At 41.8% G+C, this 23,180-nt stretch overlaps 1 protein-coding gene across 4 annotated transcripts in view; it reads right to left on the reverse strand.

The window, feature by feature from the left end:
• Positions 1 to 22,369, reverse strand: part of Arap2 (ArfGAP with RhoGAP domain, ankyrin repeat and PH domain 2) — a 166,028-nt gene extending 143,659 nt beyond the window's left edge. For 2 of the 4 annotated variants that reach the window (XM_029477281.2, XM_021162421.3), the window contains exons 1-2: positions 21,303 to 21,569; positions 4,594 to 5,633 (exon numbers count right to left, since the gene is read on the reverse strand). In XM_029477281.2, the coding sequence (XP_029333141.1) occupies positions 4,594 to 5,492 (899 nt within the window). In that variant the 5' untranslated portion in view covers positions 5,493 to 5,633; positions 21,303 to 21,569. Of the gene's footprint in view, positions 1 to 4,593; positions 5,634 to 20,926; positions 21,240 to 21,302; positions 21,570 to 22,349 lie in introns of those variants that run through there. The other 2 variants (XM_085836702.1, XM_029477280.2) reach the window with 2 other exon arrangements.
• Positions 22,370 to 23,180: the final 811 nt, after the last annotated feature.

Below are 23,180 nucleotides of genomic sequence, written 5' to 3' on the forward strand. Positions count from 1 at the left end.
ACCTGGCATGGGGTCATGGGACACTCCCAGAATTCCTAAGGGAAAACAGACAGAGGTTCATCACAATTTCTGCTCTGGACTCCAAAAGAACAGCACCAAGTCAAAGTAGGACAGAAGAGGAGGGAACTAGTGTGACTAGTCCTGTCACCACACCATGCACTGTCCTCCCCACCACACTAGACCCGCTCTGCAAAGAAAAGGAACAGGTGTACATTCAGAAACAAGTCAAAGCAAGAAGAGAAACATGGAACTAGAATATCAACTGAGTCTGATAAGTCAGGAGAGAGGACAGAGGGAGGAGACAAAACACTATTGTTATCAGGCACCAAAAGACTACATGCAATATCTTTTATAGATATTATTTGACCAAAGAGAAACTCCCGTTCAGTAACCCACAGCTGTATTTGAAGGGTCATATTAAAGCACTATGAAACTGTGTATAAGCTGTCTGTAATGCAGAGGATCACAAGGAAAAACAGGCAGTGGCCTTCCGGAATTATTTTCATTTGGTTGTTCCTTTTGTGATCTGAGCACCTTCTGAGAGCTCAGGTAAGAGGCATATACTCCCATACCTGGTTTATTCAGTGCTGAGGGTCACCTAATCCAGGGCTTCCTGCATGCTGGGTAAACACCATCACCTGGGCTACACCCTCAGCTTCCCCCGTTTGTAACATATGTGTATATTTCTCTTTACTTCCACAATAGAGGTAAAGAAGGATTGCAATAGCCAAGTCTAAGCATCAAGCTATATGACTACTTCACGGGCATTAGTTTATAACTCATCTGCATATTATGTTACTTCTAAGTATTAAAAGTTCTCCATTTTAACAACGACAGGCTCTCATGTGATAGAGAGATTCTTTCTATCCAAAGCTGTCAAAACGAAACCATTCTCACATTTGGAATATTGTAAATTAAAGGCACTTCATTCAAGTGTTTAACAACAGCAGGAAGGAGGACACTGCTCTAACCTTGGATTTATTTCTTAAAAGCAGAAGATGAGGTTTCCCAGTAAAAGGAATAGCATCCTTATCATCAAGGACAGATGCAGAGATGCCACTAGACCCAGAGTAAATTGTACATACTTCATAAGAGAAGAACCCTTAGCTGTTGTTTACACTGTACACAGAATTAGTTTCCTTTTCACAGTTGGTTACCCTTTGCCCCATTCAACGAGTGCGGGTGCTCTCACTGTGCTCTCACTGTTCCTCATGCTCTTCTCTATGACGGCTCCTGCACCAGTAATGCTAGTACCTGTTTGCAATGCTTTCTCCTCTAACTCCAACATCCATCTAGCTCTGAAATCCTGTTGGGACTCCCAGAAGATGACAGTGCAACACCATAGGCCCTGTGCACCTACATACAAGCATCAATATAATTAAAACTTGTGAAACTGGCACAGGACAGTTTCTTTTCCCCCAGTTCCCCCCAGACTTAACAGGTAGTCAGTTTTCCTGTATGCATTCACAGTAGACCCCTCTCACGTACAGAAAGCCTCTGACATAGGAAGACCTGTGTGCTTTTACTTAATTGTTCATATTTAGCAAGTATTTTAAGGCTAGAAGGTTATATAATAATGTGTGATGTATAATCTTGAGTCAAATTCTTACATATGAAGAAAACTTTTTAAAATCAATATTAAGAGATCAGGTTCCACTATAATAGCATGGCATGATAACCCTAAGGGTACAGTAGTGGCATGTATACCTTGGTGGTAACTAAGAGCTCTCTAATTAGACTAAAGACCCATTCAACAAGAGGGAAGTCAGATCTGGTACTGGAACCCTGATCACTCCTCAGGACTAGTGAAATCATAGATCCAGAAGAAAAAGCTCCCAATGCTACTTTTCTAAACTAGCATAATCCCTGATCACTACTCTATCTGTGCTTAGAACCAGATATGTGTAGTCCTCTTTGAAGAAACTTCTCAATGCAACAGAGACTATTACTAAAAAAAAAAAAAAAAAAAAAAAAAAAAAAAAAAATTACACCCAATTAACATCCAGAGTTATAAAGTCCAATCCCAGGATACATTGCAAAACAAATTCCTCACCTAAGGCTTAAGGAACATTGCAGACGAGGTGCCAGAAAGACTAACTTTGGACCCCTTTCCCCTAACTAGGCTGCTCTGCTGGCCTTAGTGGGATAGGATGCACTTAATACTGATGAGACTTGATGTGCCAGGGCAGGTAGGGCACATCCCCTTCTCTGAGAAGAAGAGGAGCAGCGGGGAATGGGAGAAAAGCAGTTGGGGGTGGGGTGGGGGTGAGGGACTGATAGGAGAAGGGGGAAGAGGACTTTCATCTGGATCTAAAGTGAATGAATAATTATATTAACGAAGAAAAAAGAAAACTAAAAGAGCGATCTAAAGGATGGGGAAATCTGTGAGACTGTCTTCTGGTAATTTCAGAAGCTGTATCCATAAAGTCTAATGTGGCTGCCTAGACATAGTTCTGAACAAAGAGCGCTGCAATAGACATGGTGAAGTAGACTGGAGGAGGAGGGGGCTCACAGGCCGCAGCCCTCCAGAAAGAACTATAGGTAACTAAGGAATGATGAGAGTGGGAGAAATAGACTGCCCCAGGGAAGAGCACACCAATCAGCCCTGAAAAAGATTTACAAGTAACATTATACAGAATTACCAGGTTGAAGTTAGGTATACATACACATATATGCATGTAGCAATAATTCATGAAGAAAGAAGCCATGAATTTGAAAGAGCGCAAGGAGAGGTATATGGGACATAAAGGGAGGAGGAAGGAGAAGGGAGGGAGAAATGATGCAATTATAATCTTTGTGCTGGAAATTATGGAGAGGATAACTCTATATTACATTCCATTGTGCTAGCAACCAGGGATCCAGCCATGATCACAAATAGACTCAGCAGTGCAACCAGGACCCCAAAATGCAATTACTGAATATTATAATAATATTGTATTCTTTTTTACAATTTCTTCCTTTTTTATTAACATCTTCTTTTGTCATCTCATGATATATTTCTTATGCTAAATTTTCAGTCAACATGTTGCAATAATTGTATGTAAGGAGGGGCATGCTATACACTCAGTTTGCAGTCTTCTACAGCTGTCATGGTCCTCAGGACTTGCTTAATGGTAAGAGTTTTTAATCTATGTATATTGCCTAGTCCTTCTAAAAATAAATACTGAACAAAAGAAGGGGGGGAAAGAAGTAGGTTCTGGACTTTATAAGGCAAGCTAGAAGCTCAACACTTAAATGACATTATTACCCCTGCTTCTTGGTAAACACCAGGTTTCACCTTTTGCATGACATTGACACCTTTCTGGAATCAGATCTCAGTTCCCTGACTCAGAGATTCTGAGAAAACGAACCGAAGATTGCATCCCAATGAGTAACAGGGAAAGAATCGCTATTTCCATGGTCTCTGTGAAGAATGGAGAGACTAAAAGTCATGGAGCAAGCTGGGGCCTATATATTTTACAGATGTTATTTTTACTACTTATTCCTAGCAAACACGACTATGCTATTGATGTCCAGCCCATCATGGCAAAGAGAAATTAACTAGGGTCTCTCTCCTCAAAGACCTTATGTTCTAATATAGTAGAAATACTTACATTCAACCAAGTCATAAATTGCTACACTTTACAGAGATGTCCTGTTACCTCTTCTCTTGCAAATACAATTTCAATTGCCAAGGGTCCTGCAGGACAGAAGACTCAGTAGCAGCCACAGATTTGGGCTGGAAAGAGGCCTTGGCAGGAGATATCAGCCTGCAGTGTGTGAAAAGCTCTACAGCTCCACGGTGTGAGCCCCGTCAAGCCTGAACCACACCTTACTTCCCAGCAGAACCAAGTGTAGCAATCGCTGGAAAGATGGGTAGGTCATACTCCGCCCATCCCTGGAGACAACCCAAACTATTTTAGGTATAAATGATAAATGATGGAAGATTCTCTCTGCTTTAAGTCAGAGTCTTTGAAATCATCTGGCTACTTGAGAATACCTGCAACCCAACTGTATTTCGTCGGGTCCCTCTCACTGGGGTTCTGGAGTTCTGGAGTTCATGAACTCCAGACTCCATACTTGTTACTTCATGCTATCTACACATTGTCTTCTGCACTAGACTGAAAAGCTTTTTCCTTTTCTCTGCCCCCCAGCCCAGTGCAACTACTTCCAAGTTCAACAGATTTGTGTTGAATTATTAATAGGTGCCAAGCACAGTGCCAGGCAATGAGAAACTACCTGCCAAAGAGTAAATAATGAAGGAGAGAGAGTCAGCAACTCAAACATGCGATCTAGTCTAATGGAGCATAATACCAGATGAGGAGGGGTATAAGGGAAGGAATATCCAGGGGCTGCAAAGGGATGCTCCCCAGTGAAACAGGGGAAGGCTACAGACCCCAGCAGCTACGTATGAACTAGAAACAGAATCTGGGGAGTCATATGCAGTACAAAGAACACAGAGATAAAATGTCTGAAAGAGGAACAATGAAAAGACTGGTATACTAGTTGTATGTATACAAGGCAGCCTTAGAAAGGGATGCTGAAAACACTGTTGCTAAAAAATTAATAAAGTCGACCATATTGAATACACAAAGTTTCTGTCCCAATGCTTACCTCCCTGGAATTGATTTTGTTGACCCTGGGATCTCTGGTACAGGGCGATGCCTTAGTAGAAATGATCGAGAAGGTCTGGAAACCAACTTGCTCCGGCTTCTCATGGGACCATGGACTGGTGAGGATGGAACGTACAGTTCATTCACAACCATCTCTCCCTGAAACTGAAAGAACGGGGTTGGCGGGAAGCTTTCTAATACGCCATTCGTCCCGTTTCCAGAATGTGTGTCTGATGTTGGACAGTCCCCAGAGGGAAGACATTCAGTGTTTGTACTAAGTTCCTTGCTGGAATCTTCTGATGTCAGATTGCCTTTTTCTGTGTGTTCTCCTCCAACTGTGTACTCCACAGCCTTCTTCGTAATCAAAGAATCTATTTTGACATTTACACCACCAAATAAAGAATCTTTCGAAGAATCCACATTCTGGTGTAGCTCTTCTTCTGGACAGGGCAGGTCATATGACGAAAGACATAGCTTATCATGTGATTTCGGAGACTGACAGTTTCCTTCACTAAGGGTACTGGTTGTAACCATCTCTGATGGTGCTGGGCCAGGTCTATGGACAGTAACAGAATCGGAACATTCTATGCCGGTGTTGCTGCTGGAAGATGGATCACTGTGTTGTTGCTCTTTTGTGGTGCTGCCGTTCTTTGCCTTATGCACATTTGCATATATGGGGAAGTCTTGCATTTTTGAAAAGATCATTTGTAACTGTTTCAGTATCCTCCTACGGTGCCCCGTAGGTGATATTCCAATCTGATGGAGCACGCTGTCATTTATCGACGTGCAGTCCTTCACAGTATAAAAACCAAATTCACGGAAATGTAAGAGGTACTGCTCCAAATTGATGCTCATCAGGAAATCTCTGATGTCCGCATTTACTTCGCTGACTGAGGACATAATGGTGGCTTCATTACTATGTGAGTATTAAAAGCTGCACCATGAGACACACACACAAGGAAGTACTTCTTATGGGTTTTTCCTCCCTATCACTTCTGACAAAAGTCTTTAGAATGTTATTTTCTGTTCATGTGCTCAAACCTGGAAAATATAATTAGGGTATTTTTATTATAAGAAAATATAATAATATATAAAAATAAACTATACACACACACACAGACACACATACATATTCTTTTAGTGGTGCTGGGAGTAAATTAAAAATCTTCAGACATGCTAAGCAATCACTTTATCCCCAAGCCTCATCCCCAGCCCAGGTTTCAATTAGCAAAGCCTGGTTTTATGTTAAACTTACTCTTGGAAAACAAAACAGAAATAAGTCATCAATTGCCACCTGCAAGACTAGACTGTCCTATGGCCTTGAAAGCCAATTCCCAGGCTTAACACAACGTTGCAGAACACAAGTGCTGTCATAATACCAAAATTAAAACGAGTCTCACAAACATATACATGTGACAAAAACTTAATGTATATCATTAGCTGATATAAAAGTCCAGGGCAAATGATGAGGACAGGTTCTCAAAGCCTTTGTGGAAGTTCTATAATGTTCACTGTCTTAGTCAGGGTTTTTATTCCTGCACAAACATTGTGACCAAGAAGCAAGTTGGGGAGCAAAGGGTTTATTTGGCTTACACTTCCACATTGCTGTTCATCTCTAAAGGAAGTCAGGACTGGAACTCAAGCAGATCGGAAAGCAGGAGCTGATGCAGAGGCCAGGGAGGGATGTTCTTTACTGGCTTGCTTCCTCTGGCTTACTCAGCTTGCTCTCTTATAGAACCAAGACTACCAGCCCAGAGATGGCACCACCAACAGGGGACCTCCCCGCCTTGATCACTAATTGAAAAAAATGCCTTACAGCTGGATCTCATGGAGGCATTTCCTCAAGGGAGGCTCCTTTATCTGGGATAACTCCAGCTTGTGTCAAGTTGACACAAACTAGCCAGTACTTTCACCAAAAAAAAAAAAAAAAAAAAGATATTCAAAACTAGAATAACACAGCTAAACAAGATAAAGGCCTGATTAATATTCTCCATAAAGGGAAATACCATATCCGAATATATTAATTCAAACTCCAGGTGTTACTAGGCAACTTCGCAAGGAGTACATTCTAGTCAAATAATAAGCATCCAGTCAGATAAAAGTCTTAGAATTAATATTAAATCATAAAGTGGGTGTATTAAGCAAGAGCTTCCAAAGACGCTGACAGATTAGACTCTTGATGGTTACATGGCTGCTATTTTTCTTAACAGCTCTTTATAGGAACAACTTTCATTATTGTTTCTGACCCTTAAGAGGTAGGCAGACCCCACTGCTCCTTACATTTCAGAAGAGCAGGCAGCATTATGTGTTAGCAGTCAATGTTAATATGCAAGATAATACTAGCTTGAATAATAATTAGGTAATTTCTAAATATGGGAAAACCAGTAAGAAGATGGTGAAGTGTAAAGTTTAAAGGTCCATGTTTTCCTTCAACGTCTTCCTAGCAGAGTCTAGGAGCAGGTTCCATTTTTCCTCAAAGCTTCTTGCTTTCTTTTTTAGCCTTGTATTTTCTTTTTTGTATTTTTCAGTGGTAAAGATGGAGCCTAGGGCCCCATTTATGTGTGTGAGTGCTCTATAATAGAGCTAGCCCTTTCCACCCTTTCATAAAGCTCGAGATGATTTCACTATGTTGACTATGCTGGCTTTGAACTACTTCTATAGCCCAAATCTCTGAACCTCCAAACTTATCCTAGAATAGCTGTCATTATAGGTGTATGCCACCAGCCCTAGCATCACAGGCTTTACAAAAAGCTAACTTATCTCAGTGCAGGATAGATGAATGTGCTGAGTCTGTGAAGATTTCTATACCTTATGCTTCAAGGAGACGAATAAGCATATAAAAGTTACAACATAACTCAAAACAAACAAGGGAAAGCTCCCTAACCGATTTGCTTTCTGCATTGCCTCTCTGGACATTACATCTGCTATTGCCCTCCTATGGGCACTGCATAGACTCTGCATGTGCAAGGGAAACTAAGGTACTGCCTAAAATATTGAAAACAAAAAAATCAGCAAACACTGTCAAACAGGGAGAGCCTTAGAGGAGACTGTTCATCTTTGTTTAGGCCTTACTACAGAAGCAGAGAAGATAAAACGCAAGAAAGCAGGAAATGCCTGTGTCATGGAAGATGTGGGGGAGGGCGCTAACCCACACTACCAAACACAAACCACTTCACTTTGTAGTTAATTGTGTATATATATATATATTTTTTTCTTTCAGAACACTAGCTGGAACTAACTGCTACAAGGTATACAATAAGTGAGTATAGAATCCAGCTCATTATGAATTATAAGCACAATGTACTGGTGAATAATTTAAAAGGATCAGAAGAACTGTCCTTTGGGGTAAAATAAATTCCAAATGTCCCTGCCATGGTTACCAGCTCTCACTGAAAAACTATTGGGGAGGGCGGAATTTAACAAAGCATAGAACTACTTCAAGAAAAATTTCAGGTGTTTCTATAAGTGGTATCCATCAACAGTAGAGCCACCCCCCACCCCCACCCCCGGTTGTCCTCAAATCTGAGATCCAAAAGAATTCCCCAAGTCTGCTGTTGTGTCACCAAGTGCACACCGGAAACGACTGACTTTATTCTTTGCAACAGACTAAGCTATGCCTCTACTCCCAAATTCCTGTGCTAAAACCCTGACCTTCACTGGAACTCTATTTGGAGATAGTGATTTCTGGAAACTAATTACTTAAATGATGCTATTCTGATAAATAGCATTAGAGGCTTGTAAGAGACACCACAGAGCTTGCTATTCCCCTGCCCAGGTCATAACAACCCCACCCTCCTGAAGACATTGCAAGGACAGGATGCTCACAAGAATGGAGTCAGAATCTGCCAGCCAGCAACCTGACACAGCCTTTATGAGAAATACATTTCTGTTGTTTAAACCACACAGTCCATGGTATTTTGTTATACCAACTGGTATTTTGTTATAACAACTCATTTACATACTCCTCTGTTCTTCCTGCCTGTGTCCAGGAACACACCTATTGCTTAAGAAACTGCAACTGCTCCTGAATAATTCTTCTTTCCCTTTATTCCATGTATCAGTGATTTACAGAAATCAGTCTCACAATTGTCAAGTTGACATTTCTTATTGTGCCATGCCTAGCCTCTTTTAACAAAAAGAAAACAACGATAATAACAATAGCAGCAGATTGTACTGATGTAAACAGTATCAGCATATGCCAAGCATCAAACCTTGTGACTGTCTCCTTGTAGGAAGTCAATTCTGTTAAGAACTCGCCTATTATACTCCAACTCTCTCTGTCTACCAGCATCCCTCCCTCACTTCATCTCATTGTTAAGTCTTATTGCCGAGGCAGGAAGCTAGTTATTTTTGTTCTTTCAGCATATGTCGTATCTTCTTGTCTGTGTACCATGAATAGTTCTGAGGAGGCAGGTACTACCTCCTCTATGTAGGTAACAGTTGGGCCCCTAAAATAGAACAGCATGCCCTTTTCTCCAGATGTAACTATAACTCGCTCTTGGAATGTATGTTGTGGAACTGGAGTAGCAAGAACAGAAGTAATTGAAAGACTTATATTGCTAGATTTGCTTGTTTTGAGTGTGTCTGTATTCTTTTGTTTTGTTTTGTTTTTGTTTGTTTTTGTTTATGTTTTTGTTTTCAAGACAGGGTTTCTCTGTATAGTCCTAGCTGTCTTGGAACTCACTTTGTAGATCAGGCTGGCCTCGAACTCAGAAATCCACTGCCTCTGCCTCCCAAGTGCTGGGATTAAAGGCATGCACTACCACAGCCCGGCAGTGTCTGTATTCTTATACACAAAGTCTTTTCTTTCACAGTATATATTTTATTTCTAGGGTGTCTAAGCTGAGGACAGATATATCAGTGTTCTATCTACCACTTCTCTGCTGTTATTCAATATGCCAAATATGGCTACAAAGCTGGAAAGCTTTGGAGTCATGGAAAAAGCTCTCTACTCATAGACGTTGCAATGATGTTCATAGGTCAAGTCAAGTCTTATCCCAGGAGACTTTTGTTCCAAAGAAAGTAATGTGATACAAAGAGATGGGGACACACTTCCATACGAGACAACAGCGGCCCTCTGTGTTTCCCATGGGGCTCTTGAAAGGCATGGTCTGACTAAGTGATTCTCCAGGAACTTGTATAGAAATCTGCTAGACAGCAACAACGATGGCTAGGAGGACCGGAAATCTTTCTCAACACCCATCATACATACTTTGGCTGTGCACTGAATGTGGTAAATTGAGTTCCAAGTCCTCTACAGTTCTCAAGCCTGCTCTGGAGTCACCCCTCAAGTTGTACCTTATCACTCTTTTCCCTTGAATGGAAAATCCTGGGTTGGAGAGATAGCTAAGAGGTTTAGCACACTGACTGCTCTTCTAGAGGTCCTGAGTTCAATTCCTAGCAACCACACGGTGGTGGCTCACAATCATCTGTAATGGGATCCGATGCCCTCTTCTTGTGTGTCTGACAGATACAGTGTATTTATATAAAGTAAATGAATCTAAAAAGAAGAAAGAAACAAAGAAAGGAAGGAAGGAAGGAAGGAAGGAAGGAAGGAAGGAAGGAAGGAAGGAAGGAAGGAAGGAAGGAAGAGAGAAAGAGAAAAAAAGAAAAAGAAAATCCTAACTCTCCCAACACATGGCACACAAACATGGGGTCAAGCTATGATCTAGCCTTGGCTCCTTCACTTCCTAAAAGCAAGAACTCAAGTACAGGTCCAACACGGTGATTCAGTTTTGTTTTCTATGAAAGGCAAACACTCAGAGGTACTCGAGCATTGGTATAGCTCAAAAGGCAGAAGCCATTCCACTCAACTACTGCCTAGCATTCACCAATACTACACATTCAACTCCATTACAAGATGCATGTTCACTACTTAGAAGTTCCCACTGTTGATTCCTTTCTGTTTTCAGAGAAAGGGAAGAGACAGAGTTAAAGTATAGACAGGAGTTTAGGGTCCATTGGAAAAGAACTTACTTCATGTCATGAGAAAGAAGCAGTCTTTTTAGGCCTATTCATTCTGTTCTGTTACAGCAGAGGGAGTTCTGAATGTAGCCTTTGGCCTGCCCTGTCCTGTCCTTGGTTTGGCCACCCAGAACAATATATGCATATAAAAGCTAGGTATAAAAATAAAACACACACATACACAAACACATTCACTCACACACACACACACACACACTTCTTTTTTATTCTGGCTTTGAAACCATCTCTACCATCCCTACTAACCCCTTTCCACACTTTAAATATGTTCCACATCATTTTTAATTATTCTGGGATGCTAGTGTATGTATGCTAGATGTATGTGGACAATATTTCAGTCTCTCTTAGGAGACTGATATTTTTAATACCCTACAGAGTAACTGAAGGAACATGGAGTTGGAAATAAATATTTATTTGGTCTTGTGATAAAAAAAAAAGAAGAAGAAGGAAGAAAATCATGTTTGTGTTAGATCTCAAAGACAAAGAGAGTTGCTTTGTGCCAGTTATGCTGTTGTGACAAAATAGCTTATACTGAATAGTTTATAAACAATAGTGATGCATTGCTCACAGTTCTGGAGCACAATAAATCCAAGAGGAAGGTACCTGGTGGTCTGGTGAGGCATACGCTCCTCCCACTTATGCTCCCACACCTTGCATTAGTGGCAACAGGATGACAAGTTTGGTCTTTCTGAATTATAAACTCACTAATCTCACTTACAAATGTTCCACAGTATCCCTTCCCAAAGGCCCCACCTTAGCCTCGGGGGTTTCGGTAAAGCTCACATCATCTGAGAGGCCGAACACATTCAGAGAATGATCTTAGCCATATTTTGTTCATCCCATGGGCTACTTAAAGTAGTGGAAACAAAAATAATAATAATAAAAAACAGAGTCTGAACCCAAGCGACCTAGATCAAATAAAAGTCACCACCCACAGGCCATGTGCATCTGGGTAAGCGGTTAGTGTCTCTTTACTTCAGCTTCCTCAACTTAAAATCAGTATAACTCATTCCTATACCAGCCCCCATAGGGCTACTATGAGAAGTGAATGAGTTAATATGTTTGAAGTATTTGGAATACCAAGTCTTGGTTGCCATTATATTACCATCATCCCATAACACATTCTTCCAAGATACCGATCACCTTCCAAACTTTCCTAATAAACACCAAAGTATCCTTCGTAAACATCATACGGCATGTGTTGAGACGTGGTACAAATGATTGGGCACTGTAAACATGACTGTGCACAAAAACCACACTACCCTGCTGTACTTAAATGAGGAAGCAAACAGAAGGGGGATACCACTTACATCCATTCAATACAAGCATGATCTATGTGTCACTAAAGAAGCAGGCTTATCATCTTACTGAGCTCTAACCTGAATCCAACTACATCTCCTCAATTTCTCTGCTGCCACCACCCAAGCCACTATCTTACTGACCTTAGAACACTATAATAGGTCCTTTAAGCAACCTCTCTAATTCTATCTTGGTTCCCTCCCTGAATACTGCAGAATCTCAATACATGATGCATTATGCTTATAACACAAACCACACCCTAACACTCTCCATGACTTCCCACGTTCACACTCCCTGGCTCTGGCTCCACTGAGAGCCACAGCCTGTGTCTCACATGAACCCTTTCTCTCTTCCTTTCATCTCTTTCAGTTCTTCATCTCCAGCACTTATCCCACATTCCTGCTGTTCATGGACCACCCCATCAGTTGATTAGTCTCATCAGATGTCTTTTTTCAGAGACTGCTTCCTCCACCACCTACTTTGGTAAGCACACATAGTTACTTTTACTGGCTTTAACTGTACCCAATCCTTTTTTTTTTTTCCTTCCTACTACCTGATACCTCTTATGCATTCAGGATGACAGGTAGGAAGTATTTATTATTTTCAAATTCAGTCTCTAGGTCAACAAGTTAGTAGGTTGCAGTAATAGAGCAGATTCAAATTCCTCCAATCTGTCTAACCACTAAGAAGTCATTAGGTTGTGAGTCAAATATGGCAGGAGATTAGCTGGAGTCACCCCAAAGCACCTGCTGGGCACCTATGACCTCTCCTCCTGCTTCATGTAAGAAAACTCAGGCCCCTGAACCCTCTTCACTTCTAGTCAGCCTGCATCCTTTCCCCAATAGAGCTTGCTTTATCTCTATGAAGAAGGAAAGAAAACAAGAGCAAAATTTGGTTTGTACCGTAGCCACTTCGTTAAATTACAAGGGCACTGAGTGCTCAGACAGGCAAATTCTAGAATTTCTAGAATCACCTCTGTAGCCTGTAATTCCTTACCATAGGAGGGGATAAAAAGGCATTTAGAAAACTGGATTTCTTAATGTTTAATCCATTAAGGAAGCCGATCGTCTTAACTCTAGGTAAATTGGAAGCTGCGACTGTCATAAAATAATAGGCTTTAAAAAATCATCAGATCACAATGATTAAGATGAAATTTTGAACATAGCTACAAAAGTGAATGTAACTTTCTATGTCCTATAATACATGTCTTACAGAGTCTGATAACAATGGAAGATTATTGTCTTCCAGAACAGTAGTTCCCAGTAGACTGGTACTGTCTCCTGGGGTTAAAGCCAACAGATACTAGAAACTGTTTCTGTTCATCTCAGTGACTGAGTAGCACAGTCAAGAGAGGTGATGCAATATATTATCAAAATGGTACCAATTTTCACTCCCAACACGAATGAATCTGTTCCCTATATGTTGTAAAAAATTGCCTTCGAGTTCCTAGTGAACTTTGGAGGACATGTAGCTTTATTCCTCAGAAGATTAAAAAGCATCATATCAGTAGGATGGTGCTCTGACTACTTCAGGTCACAGAGTGAAGAGACTTCTCTTCTGTTTTGGTGAAAAATATAGTCATGGGAAATGGATATCATTATTTGCACCCAAAGAAAGTCCACTGTTTCCTACTGAGATATTAACTCCAAGTATCTATAAAGACAGCATTCAACAATCTCATTCCACACAAACAAGCAAAATAGAAAGTAATATTGAGAAAATATGTTCTCAATTCCATACTTTAAAGCAGACTAGAAAGTTGAAGGTCTGAACTAACTCCATACTGCCATTGCCTTGCATATTTAGGCCCATGTTAAAATTTGAACCTTTGCCACCCCTGCCTACTGTCAATTCTTTATCTACCCTATTATGTGGCAAAATTAAACTCCTTATAGGAAGACAAGCCCCTCAACCTGATCATATCTCTTACATGTGGTCACCCACAGACTAGGGTCTTCTCAGCCCTATGTTTTTATTTAAACCACTAGCCTATCCCTGTTTCTCCAGACACATTCATTCTGGTTCAATTTTTCCTGGGACTTACATTGTTAACAATTCTCACTGTTGCGAATCGTCAGTGCAGGGTTCCTGTCGGTCTCACAGTTCTCTTGGAAAGCAAGTCCCACTGTTGGCCTTGATGTTTCTTTATTGCTGCTCAGTTGATCAAATGGTAAAGAGATAATGGTGTCTTATTCTTCCTCTCATTAGTGCCCTGTGCAAGAACCCTCGGACTCACTAGAGCTTCTTGACCTTCCTAAGCTTTGACTCTTTAAGGCAGTTCCTCAGGTTGTGGCGACCCCCAACCATAAAATTATTTATTGCCCCTTCATAACTGTAATTTTGCTACTGCTATGAGTTGTAATGTAAACATCTGAAATAGAAACACAAAGAGGTCACCACTGACAGGTTGAGAATCACTACACTAGAGAGTCCTACTTAAATTATTATATCCCATAACTTGTAAGCCCAAATGTTATACAACCTTTAGGTTTTTTACGGTTGTTGGGTATCCATATAAGTGGTTAAATACAGAAGGCTCAGTTGATTTACATGTTAACTGCTTGAGATTTAACAGTCAATAACACGTTAATGGTAAACATCTCTGACATCACTTTTTATAGCAATGGTAATATCCACTGTAGTAATATTCATTCTGGACATATCATTGCATTAAGACCACTTATGTGTTAACTACCGTGAAACTCGCCTGGCAAAATACAAAGCCAAGTATCAAACAATCAAATAAGAACAAAATAATATCTACTGGCCAAAGGAGCAAGCAGTGGTGAGGGTAATAATACAGCTGTACCTCAGGACAAAGCATCAGCACAGAGAGACTCAACTTCCAGTGAGAAGGAAAGGAGCAACCCAAGGTATATAGGCACAGGAAAGATCAAAATGTGGACGCAAGCAATTGGAGAGGGAGGGTGGGTTTTGTTGTTGTTTGATTTGGTTTTTGTTTTGTTTTTAAAGAAATGGAAGCTGGAGAGATGACTCACTAAAATACATGCATTATAAGCATAAGGACCTGAGTTCTGGTCCCCTGTACCCATGTAGATACTAGGTGGGCATGGCAGCCTTGCTATACTCTCTGCACTTGGTAGAGAGAAGACAGGGATCCTGAGATAAGGCTAGGCTGCCTAGCTAGATTAGGAGAAGGTGTGAACTTGAGTTCAAAGGAAAGACACCTTTTCAGTAATGTGATAATAGTTCAGTGCTTGATAATCTCCTTGGCCAGGGCACATCTCTCAAAGCTCCCGTTTACATTTTGAGTTAATTAGCTGAGGTTTGGAAAGTAACTGAGGTCTCTCTGGTTATCCCCAGATCTCCACATGCATGTGTGCCCACACATGCAGACATGTATACACACATGGGTGCCTAACACATACAGACGTGCACACAGAGAGAAAGAATTCTACCACAATATTGAATCTTTACGATTTTTGCCAAGGGATATAAACAAGTCAGCAAAAGGAAAGTACTATATGAATACACTTGTAAGAGTTATGGTGAGTGATCGAATACACCTGTAGGAATCAAGAGTAAACTGTGAGCATCAATGAGTAGAGAGGTTGTGGGGGGGGGGGCTGTTAATGTTTAATGGGTATAATGATTCAATTTAGCATGAAGAAAAGTTCTGAAAATCTGTTCCACAAGACCATAAACACACATAACACTATTCAACGGTACACTGACAAAGTGGTTAAGATGGTAATTTGATAAAGCAGAGAGGAGAGAGGAAACAGAATGGCCTCCTTGCACATTTTATTCTCCTCCTTTGACAGTTCAATTTCGAAAGTGCAGTACGATCAGTCCATGAGACTTTCCTACTCCATCTGCCCTAATCCCACACCAAATCCACCCACACCATACTAGATACCATAATGCCCGAAATCCAATCCAGGTTTCTCCACTCTTTAATTCATCTTATTGATCACTGTCCCCCTCCACCCCTTCTCTGTTCCTGTTCTCTCTCTCTTTCTCTCTCTCTCTCTCTCTCTCTCTCTCTCTCTCTCTCTCTCTCTCTCTCTCTCTCTCTCTCTCTCTCTCTCTCTTTCCCCCCTCTCCTCTCCCTCCTCCTTTCTCACTCCCCCTCCCTTCTTCTCCACCCTTCCGGGGAGCTATGCCTGTGTGTGTGTATGTGGTGGAGAGGCGATGCTGGTTTCTGCTTTCCAAACTTGACATATCACAGCAGGGTCTTTCTTGTTTCTATTGCTGCACTACATATATACCCCAGGTTGGCAGGCCCATGAGTTACTGGAGGGTTCTCAGGACTTCATCTCCTATACTATAGTAGACATGTTGGGATTATAGAGGCACCTCTACACTCAAAATTGGGTGTGGGTTCCTAGGACTGAACTCAAGTCAGCAGTCGTGCCAGGCTAATGCTATTGCCCAGTGAACCATCTCCCTGACTTCAGCTTCTCTATTTTTTAACTGAGTACTTTCATAAAACTATCTAACCTTCCTGAAATTCAAGTTCCTCACTAATAAGAGGACAGAATTTATATAGAATATATAGAATATCCCCTCTATATTATAGGATTTATATAATAGAATTCCTTATAGAATTTTCAATAAACTTGTTATATTTTAAATTCACACATAAGACACATATAAAATGACCTGTCTTGAACTGCAAGCATATGATTAGTGCTGGCTATTATTAACTAATCTGTTATAATCAATATTAATTATGTCATATGATATGGATGTACTGGGCTTGAGTGTTATTCTTTGGCCTGCACAGTAACACCACCTTCTTAAAAGAGGACTGTAAATTATTTTTCTAATAAGCCCACAAACCACTTAACACAACAGTAAGCTAAGCAGAGCTTTATTAAACTAGTGAGACAGATACCTAATTAGTGTTTGGAGACTGGAAGACTTTAGACTTGGGACCAAAGCTGCCAGCTCCGCTGCACAGAACCTTTTTGGCCTTTCAGGATGCCTTTCCCTCCCGAGTCTCACCACTGTCACCATAGGGAAGATAATCATGTACACAATTCCAGGTTCTTTGGAGGGCGAGATGATTAAATAGTCACAGGCCCTTTGAAGGGGTTCTGGCAAAGAGCAAATATTCAGCCATTAGCTGCTAGATGCAAAATAAGTGAAACTTGATCTTAAAATAGCTGAATCCTAAGCAAAATCATTTGGCTTTGGGGCGGAAGGGAAAAGATTATTCTGAGACATTTTTTACTTATTGTGCAATCAGAAAAGAAAAAAAAGCACAAATATGCAATCTAGAGTTCAGTGTGCCTGTCAAAGCAAGGATACCAACTCCTTTTCTTGGTATGAGGGGTGACTATAGCGTGTCATGTCCAGTGCCTATATTTGTGTTTTAGATAATAGCATAAGAGTTCAGTGCCTGATAATCCCCTTGACCACAGCACATCTCTCAAAGTTCCCGTTTACACTTGGAGTTAATGAGCTGAGGTTTGAAAATTCTTTCAAATTCTAATGGAGAGATCTGCCAAGCAAAGCCATAATTTGAGAGCAACCAAAGAAAGATGTTATAATGGACACAATTCTAGGCTCTTTGGAGGGTGAGATGATTAGATATTCACAGGCCCTTTGAAGGGTTTCCACAAGGAACTGAAACTTGCACCAGTTGTTCGATGCCTACCCATGTGCTCCAATACCTGCATCTCTTCTGCTAGGAACAGGCCCTTTTCTAGCCCCAACTTACAGTCTATAGCATATCTGTAGCTGAGCCCAATCCTTTCAAAATCTTGCACTGAGACACAAACAGGCATACACTCTTCTTTTCTCTGTTCCATTTTGTGATATAGTGAGCACAGCTTTAACATTCAATTAATCCAGACAAAAACTGAAACATTACTACAGTGCAATACAAAGAACTTGACATGTAGAGTTATGACAGACACACTTTTTTGTGTGTGCATTACATCTCAACGTTGTAGTACAAATATCTATTCACCATGTCTCTGAATTTAAGAGCCACATTTTTAGACCAACAACCAGATGTTTCAAAATAGCCTACTGTGAATGTTTCCTCTCTGCATTTATAAATAGCACCCTGACCTCTTTTCCAACTGAATTCAAGAGCTTCCTCTTGATTCTGTGATTCTTAAAGTCTCTTGTTCTTAGGAGAAGACAAGTACTTCAACTGTCTCTGAAGTTATATGTCTCTTTGTTTACATCCTTCAATAAATATTTAGGGGACACTGCTCTCTCCAAGATAATAGCGGGAAATATTTTCAGTTCAAGATAACAGTACTTCTTATCTCACTTGAGAACAGCATCGAGGGCTACAAAGTAAAGAATCAGTGTCCTCCCTCCAGTAGGTTAAAAAAAGAGCAGGCTTAGGCCTGACAATAAGCAAAGGCACCGGTGTGGGTATAAACAACCAGCCCTGAGACAAACAGCCCAGTCCAAGTAAGGAAGGGCTTGGGAGACAGGACAACATTCTCAGAAGAACAGAATGTATGCAAAATAGCACTTACTCTGAAACAGCATGAAGACTCAGCTTTGTGACCTTAATATTTACAGGGTTTGCAGTGTAATGCTTTATTTCAATCACACACGTGTGACACCATCCTTTAGAAGTGATCAGGGACTCTAGAAATCTCCCATCAACTTAAATAATACAACTAAAGACTGCAGCAAATCAGGTCTTTCCAAGGGCTGAGGTCAGAGGAAGGGAGCTACTCAACAGGGTTTCAAGAAGAAAGGTCACAGGTGGAGACACCAACACCTGAAAGGAGATCAAAGGCCATGAAGGAGGCACAGGGAGAGCAGATAAACATCAGGCCACAGCAAGAAGGCGGAGCAGGTGGGAGGGATCCAGAGTTCAATAAGTCCTAATGTCAGAATGGCAGCTGAAGTCAGCTGAAGACCTGGAAGATGAAGAGTCCGCACTTCTTGTGAATGAAGTGAAACTCTCTCCACAGTCCTTCTGACCATCTCTACCCCCAGTCTTCCAAGTCATCTGCTAACCAGGGAAACGATCAGTTTTCCTTGTTGTTGGACAGACCAGGCCTTTCTCTCTGCATGCTCGGCCACACAGCATAACCTGTGGTGCTTTTTTGTTTGTTTTGTTTTTGCTTTTTTTTTTTGTATTTTTTTTTTTTTGAGAACCTTCAGGAATGATGAACCACTTCTTCCTGCAACGATCCACCCCTAGATACACATAAAAGTCAGAAAATAATTCTCTCCACCTCTCAGAAATAGCTTTCAACAAAATCCCTACCTCATGCATAGTAGAGCACATTTGTTCTCACTTGAGCATCAGTAGAGAAGTCTGCTTGTGCTGAGTAAAAACTTGAAGAAAATTTCTACACCAAATAATTAAAAGAGAATACCACTGCTATCCCAATCAAGGGGAAAAAGTGAGCCAAATGACCTTACTAATATTATATATTTAATTCGGGTGACATATTTTACATATGTTAATGCATTGTTTCTATGTGTGTACATGTGTATGTGCATGTATGGGAGTGACACAGCATTTGCATGGAGATCAGAGGACAACTTGCTAGAGTCAGTTGTCTCTTCCCAACATGAGGCTCTGGGTCTTGGGGATCAAACTCACATCATATAGCCATATATTCACGCAGTGGCCAATGTTTTTAAAATCTAAAATAGTAAACTCTAATGTAGAAATGACTTAAGGAGGCATCCACTATGTTTATATTCAATGTGTTTGGGTAAAAGTTAACACATATTTCCAGGACCAATAAGAAGACATCGCCTGATTAGCCTTTTACAAAGAATCAGAAACACTCCACAACTTAGCATGTGCAAAAGACCAGTAAGTGGCTCCAATGCAGAAGTCTGAAGAAAGGGTGGAGCACATGACAACAGAAACTATTAAAGCTGCGGCTGTCGTTCATACTTTGAATTTTATGGTCAAGTTCACCACATTGAGTTCGTTAGCTGCAAGTTAATGAGTTAGGAAGTAACAAAACAAAAGGCAAAGTCTTCTTCTAGGACCTGGAGAAGTCTATCATCACCCAGAATCCTCAGAAGCAGGTTTTTAAAACTTCCGTTTCCAAATGCTAATGTAAGAAACAAGAACTGCAATCCAGTAGAACTTGAGTTCTATTTAACCATGGTAACTAAAAGTACTTCAATCTGAAAAGCATTCATCCAGTGCCCATGAGCCTCACAACTGGGAACCTGAGATGTCAGGAAAACAAGAATTTGTTTCTAAGTGGACCCTCAGCCTCTCTTTTCACAAGCAACTCCCCCCCCCCAAAAAAAAAAAAAAAAACCAAAAACTACATGTGACAGGCCGAGGAGTGGAAGGAAAGAATACAAAACAGCAGACACATATAAATTAGTTTTAACAAGCTTTTTGACTTACTCTCTAGGTACATTTTATTTAAAAAAAAAAAAATGGCTGCGACACATCAACTCTATATAAAACCCTCTTGGTGTGAAGACCCACCTTAAATGTGTGTTCAATCTCTCGTTGGACAGGAGCCAGGGGATATTTCCATTTTAGGATATAGCCTACTTGCACGACCCACTTTTATTTTCTCTCTATTAAACATTGTTAAACGGTGGAATGCCATGTGCCTTTCCCTCCATATTTCTCTTGCAAGTGTATAAAAGTCATGAATAAAAATCTTGTCGTAATTCCTCGCCTTTAAAAAAAGTTACCGCATCCATAGCCATCTTCCACTTACTTACAGGCAATGCTCCATACACTTCTAGTGTACAAAGCTTAAGTGAAGAAAATCGATACTGGGCTTGTAAGTAAAAAGCTATTATTGGGAATAACAATGACATCCGATTAAATGTACTTTTAAAAATAGCGTATTCCAATACTTAAAAAAAAATTAAACTTATGTGCTACTAAGTGTCCTGTACTTCAAGGACAAACTTGGTATCTCTCATCTAACTTACAAGAGCCTGAGACAGTTTTCCACACAGTGTATCTTATCACTTCTTGTATTTTTTTTCTAAATATCAAATATAATTCACAATATAATTTCACAAACCTTCCAAGTCAAAGAAACTTCAGATCGCCAACAAGAAATCCAAGACTAAAGAAAATATCAGAATGAAGTAAAATAAAAACTTACTTCAATTAATAGATGGACACCAATTTTCCCATGAGAACTGCTTCCCACACTAAAGGTGAAAGAGCTGCCTGGTAACCGCACTCCAGAGAGGTCCCCTGGTACAGTGCTGGGTTCAGGCAGGTGGAGGCCGAATGATTGTAATTAAAGTTAATTAACAGGGCTGCCGTCTTAAGTGTGTAACCAGAAGGGTGTGGGGGTGCAGGGGGAGCACAGAGCCCCAAGTCATTACCTCCACTGAGAAAAGAACTCAGCGCCTGGAACTCGCCCAGGCAGTTTTTGGTCGGGGGCAGAGGAGGATGAGACAGAGTCTGATTGACTGGACTGTCAATCGTGCGGGTCAAATCCCAGAAGCAAGCGCAGCTTTCTAATCACTTACCGCCTTTGGTTTCTCTTCCGACGCCCACTCGCGGGAAGCGCAATCCGAGCGACACAATCCAGAGCCGCCCGAGCACTCGACGCGTCCCAAAGCGCTGCGTTCTCGCACCCGGGACCGGACCGCGGCCAGCGCACCCCGGGGACTCGCCTCGCTCGCGCGCGGCCAGCGAGCCCCGGCAGCGCAGCGCCGGCTCGTCCCCGTGGGGCGCTGTCCCCGGCGGCGAGCGGGCGGGCGAGCGGGCGGACCCCGCGCCGCACCTGGAGGCGGGAACGCGGCTGGGCTCGGCGGGCGAGCGCGCAGCCCCGGAAGCCGCGCCCGCCCGGGCCGCCCAGGTGCTCGGCGCCGCGCCCGGCTGCTTCCTCCCGAACCCCGGGGGCGGGGATCCGCGGCCGACGGGGGCGGCCCGAGCTCAGCGGCGGGGGCGGCGGGGCAGGCCGTCCCGGTTCCGCAGCATTGCTGCGCGGCTGAGTCAGCCTGCCTGCCGCTTGGCCGCGCCTGCCGCCCAGGCCACCTGGAGCGCGTCTGCCCAGTGGGGACCCTGGAAGGGCGCGTCCCCCGGGCGGGGGATTGGCCCTGCCACCCTCCCGCTGAGACCCTCCCTGGGTTACAGATACTCGTTGCTGGGACTGTGCGTGCTGACCTGGGCTGGTGGCCAGTGGGGTGGATCCAGCCGCCTCTGATTGCAGAAGCGCTACACTACCGAGAACTTTCCCTGTAGCCTCAGTGTTTCCCAAACTTCACACACATCTAGGACACCCGTTTTCCTAGGTTCCAGGAATAAGTCTATCCACCAAACCCAAAGTCGGATTCTCCCCAGTCACCGCTGCGACCAAATTCTAAGATCCCTTTTTTTAGATGAATCTCAGGAGGAGGAGCATAACACCCAATGGCCTGAGGAACACTTATCCCTGGGAAACTAGGTCTCAAACCTGGGGGTTGTTTGAGTCTGGAAGGCCTTTCTGTCTTTGAATCAGTCCTTGTCTGATCTTGGTGATACAATGAAAAAAAAAAAGAGAGAGAGAGAGAGAGAGAATCCCAGAAACCAACCTGAGAACCAGCAGGATCCTTGCTGACCTGCTTCATCCTCCTGTTTTGAGCTTGTTGTTTGTTTTTAATAGATTACCTCCCTGAGTTTCTCCCTCAAAACATGAAAGTGCTTACTTATCTTCCTGCTGTATCTGTTGACGAAAGTGAAGCAATTACAGTGATGCGAACCTTATTATGAAAATAAGATAATGGGTGAAGCTCACAGGGTGAGAGGCTTCCCAGGAGCTCAGGCCTTCATGAGTCCACATCACCAACTGCCATCCAAAACCACCATCTTTCCATGGGTAAAGAGATGCTTGAGCTGCAGCGTCCTTTACACAGGTTTCACAGAAGGCCCTGGGCAAATTGCCTTCATTTTCTCCCAAAAGACTTGCAGAATTCTTTTTGTCTGTGTATTTTTCTTTTGTTTGTTCTTTGTTTCTTTCTTTTTATTTCTTTATTTTTATGTATTAATTTATTTTGCTTTTAGTTTTACTTTCCACGTTCCACGCCATTTATTACAAATTTTCTGTGAGTTGCTCTTTCCCGGACTCATCTTCCTCCTGCGCTCCCAGTTTCTTTTTCTTTCTCTCCTAACAGCGCTCATATATTCCCCCCACTACCTCCACACCCCCAATCTTCATTAGCCTTCTTAAATCCTTCTCTGAACAAGACAGGCCATCAAATATACAAGTATTCTTACATCAGTTATGGTGTCACGGGGAGGGGGGGGCAACTTTTAACATGTTACTTTTCACAGTTGGTTTTATAAGATAGTTTGGACGTGTGTCCTTACACCATCTTAGTTCCTTAATCATGTCGTTCAGTTATCCGAGATTTTCAATTTTTTTT

The sequence above is a fragment of the Mus caroli genome, unplaced genomic scaffold (genome assembly GCF_978045245.1).
Source record: "Mus caroli unplaced genomic scaffold, Mus_caroli_1 scaffold_4, whole genome shotgun sequence".
Taxonomy (NCBI): domain Eukaryota; kingdom Metazoa; phylum Chordata; class Mammalia; order Rodentia; family Muridae; genus Mus; species Mus caroli.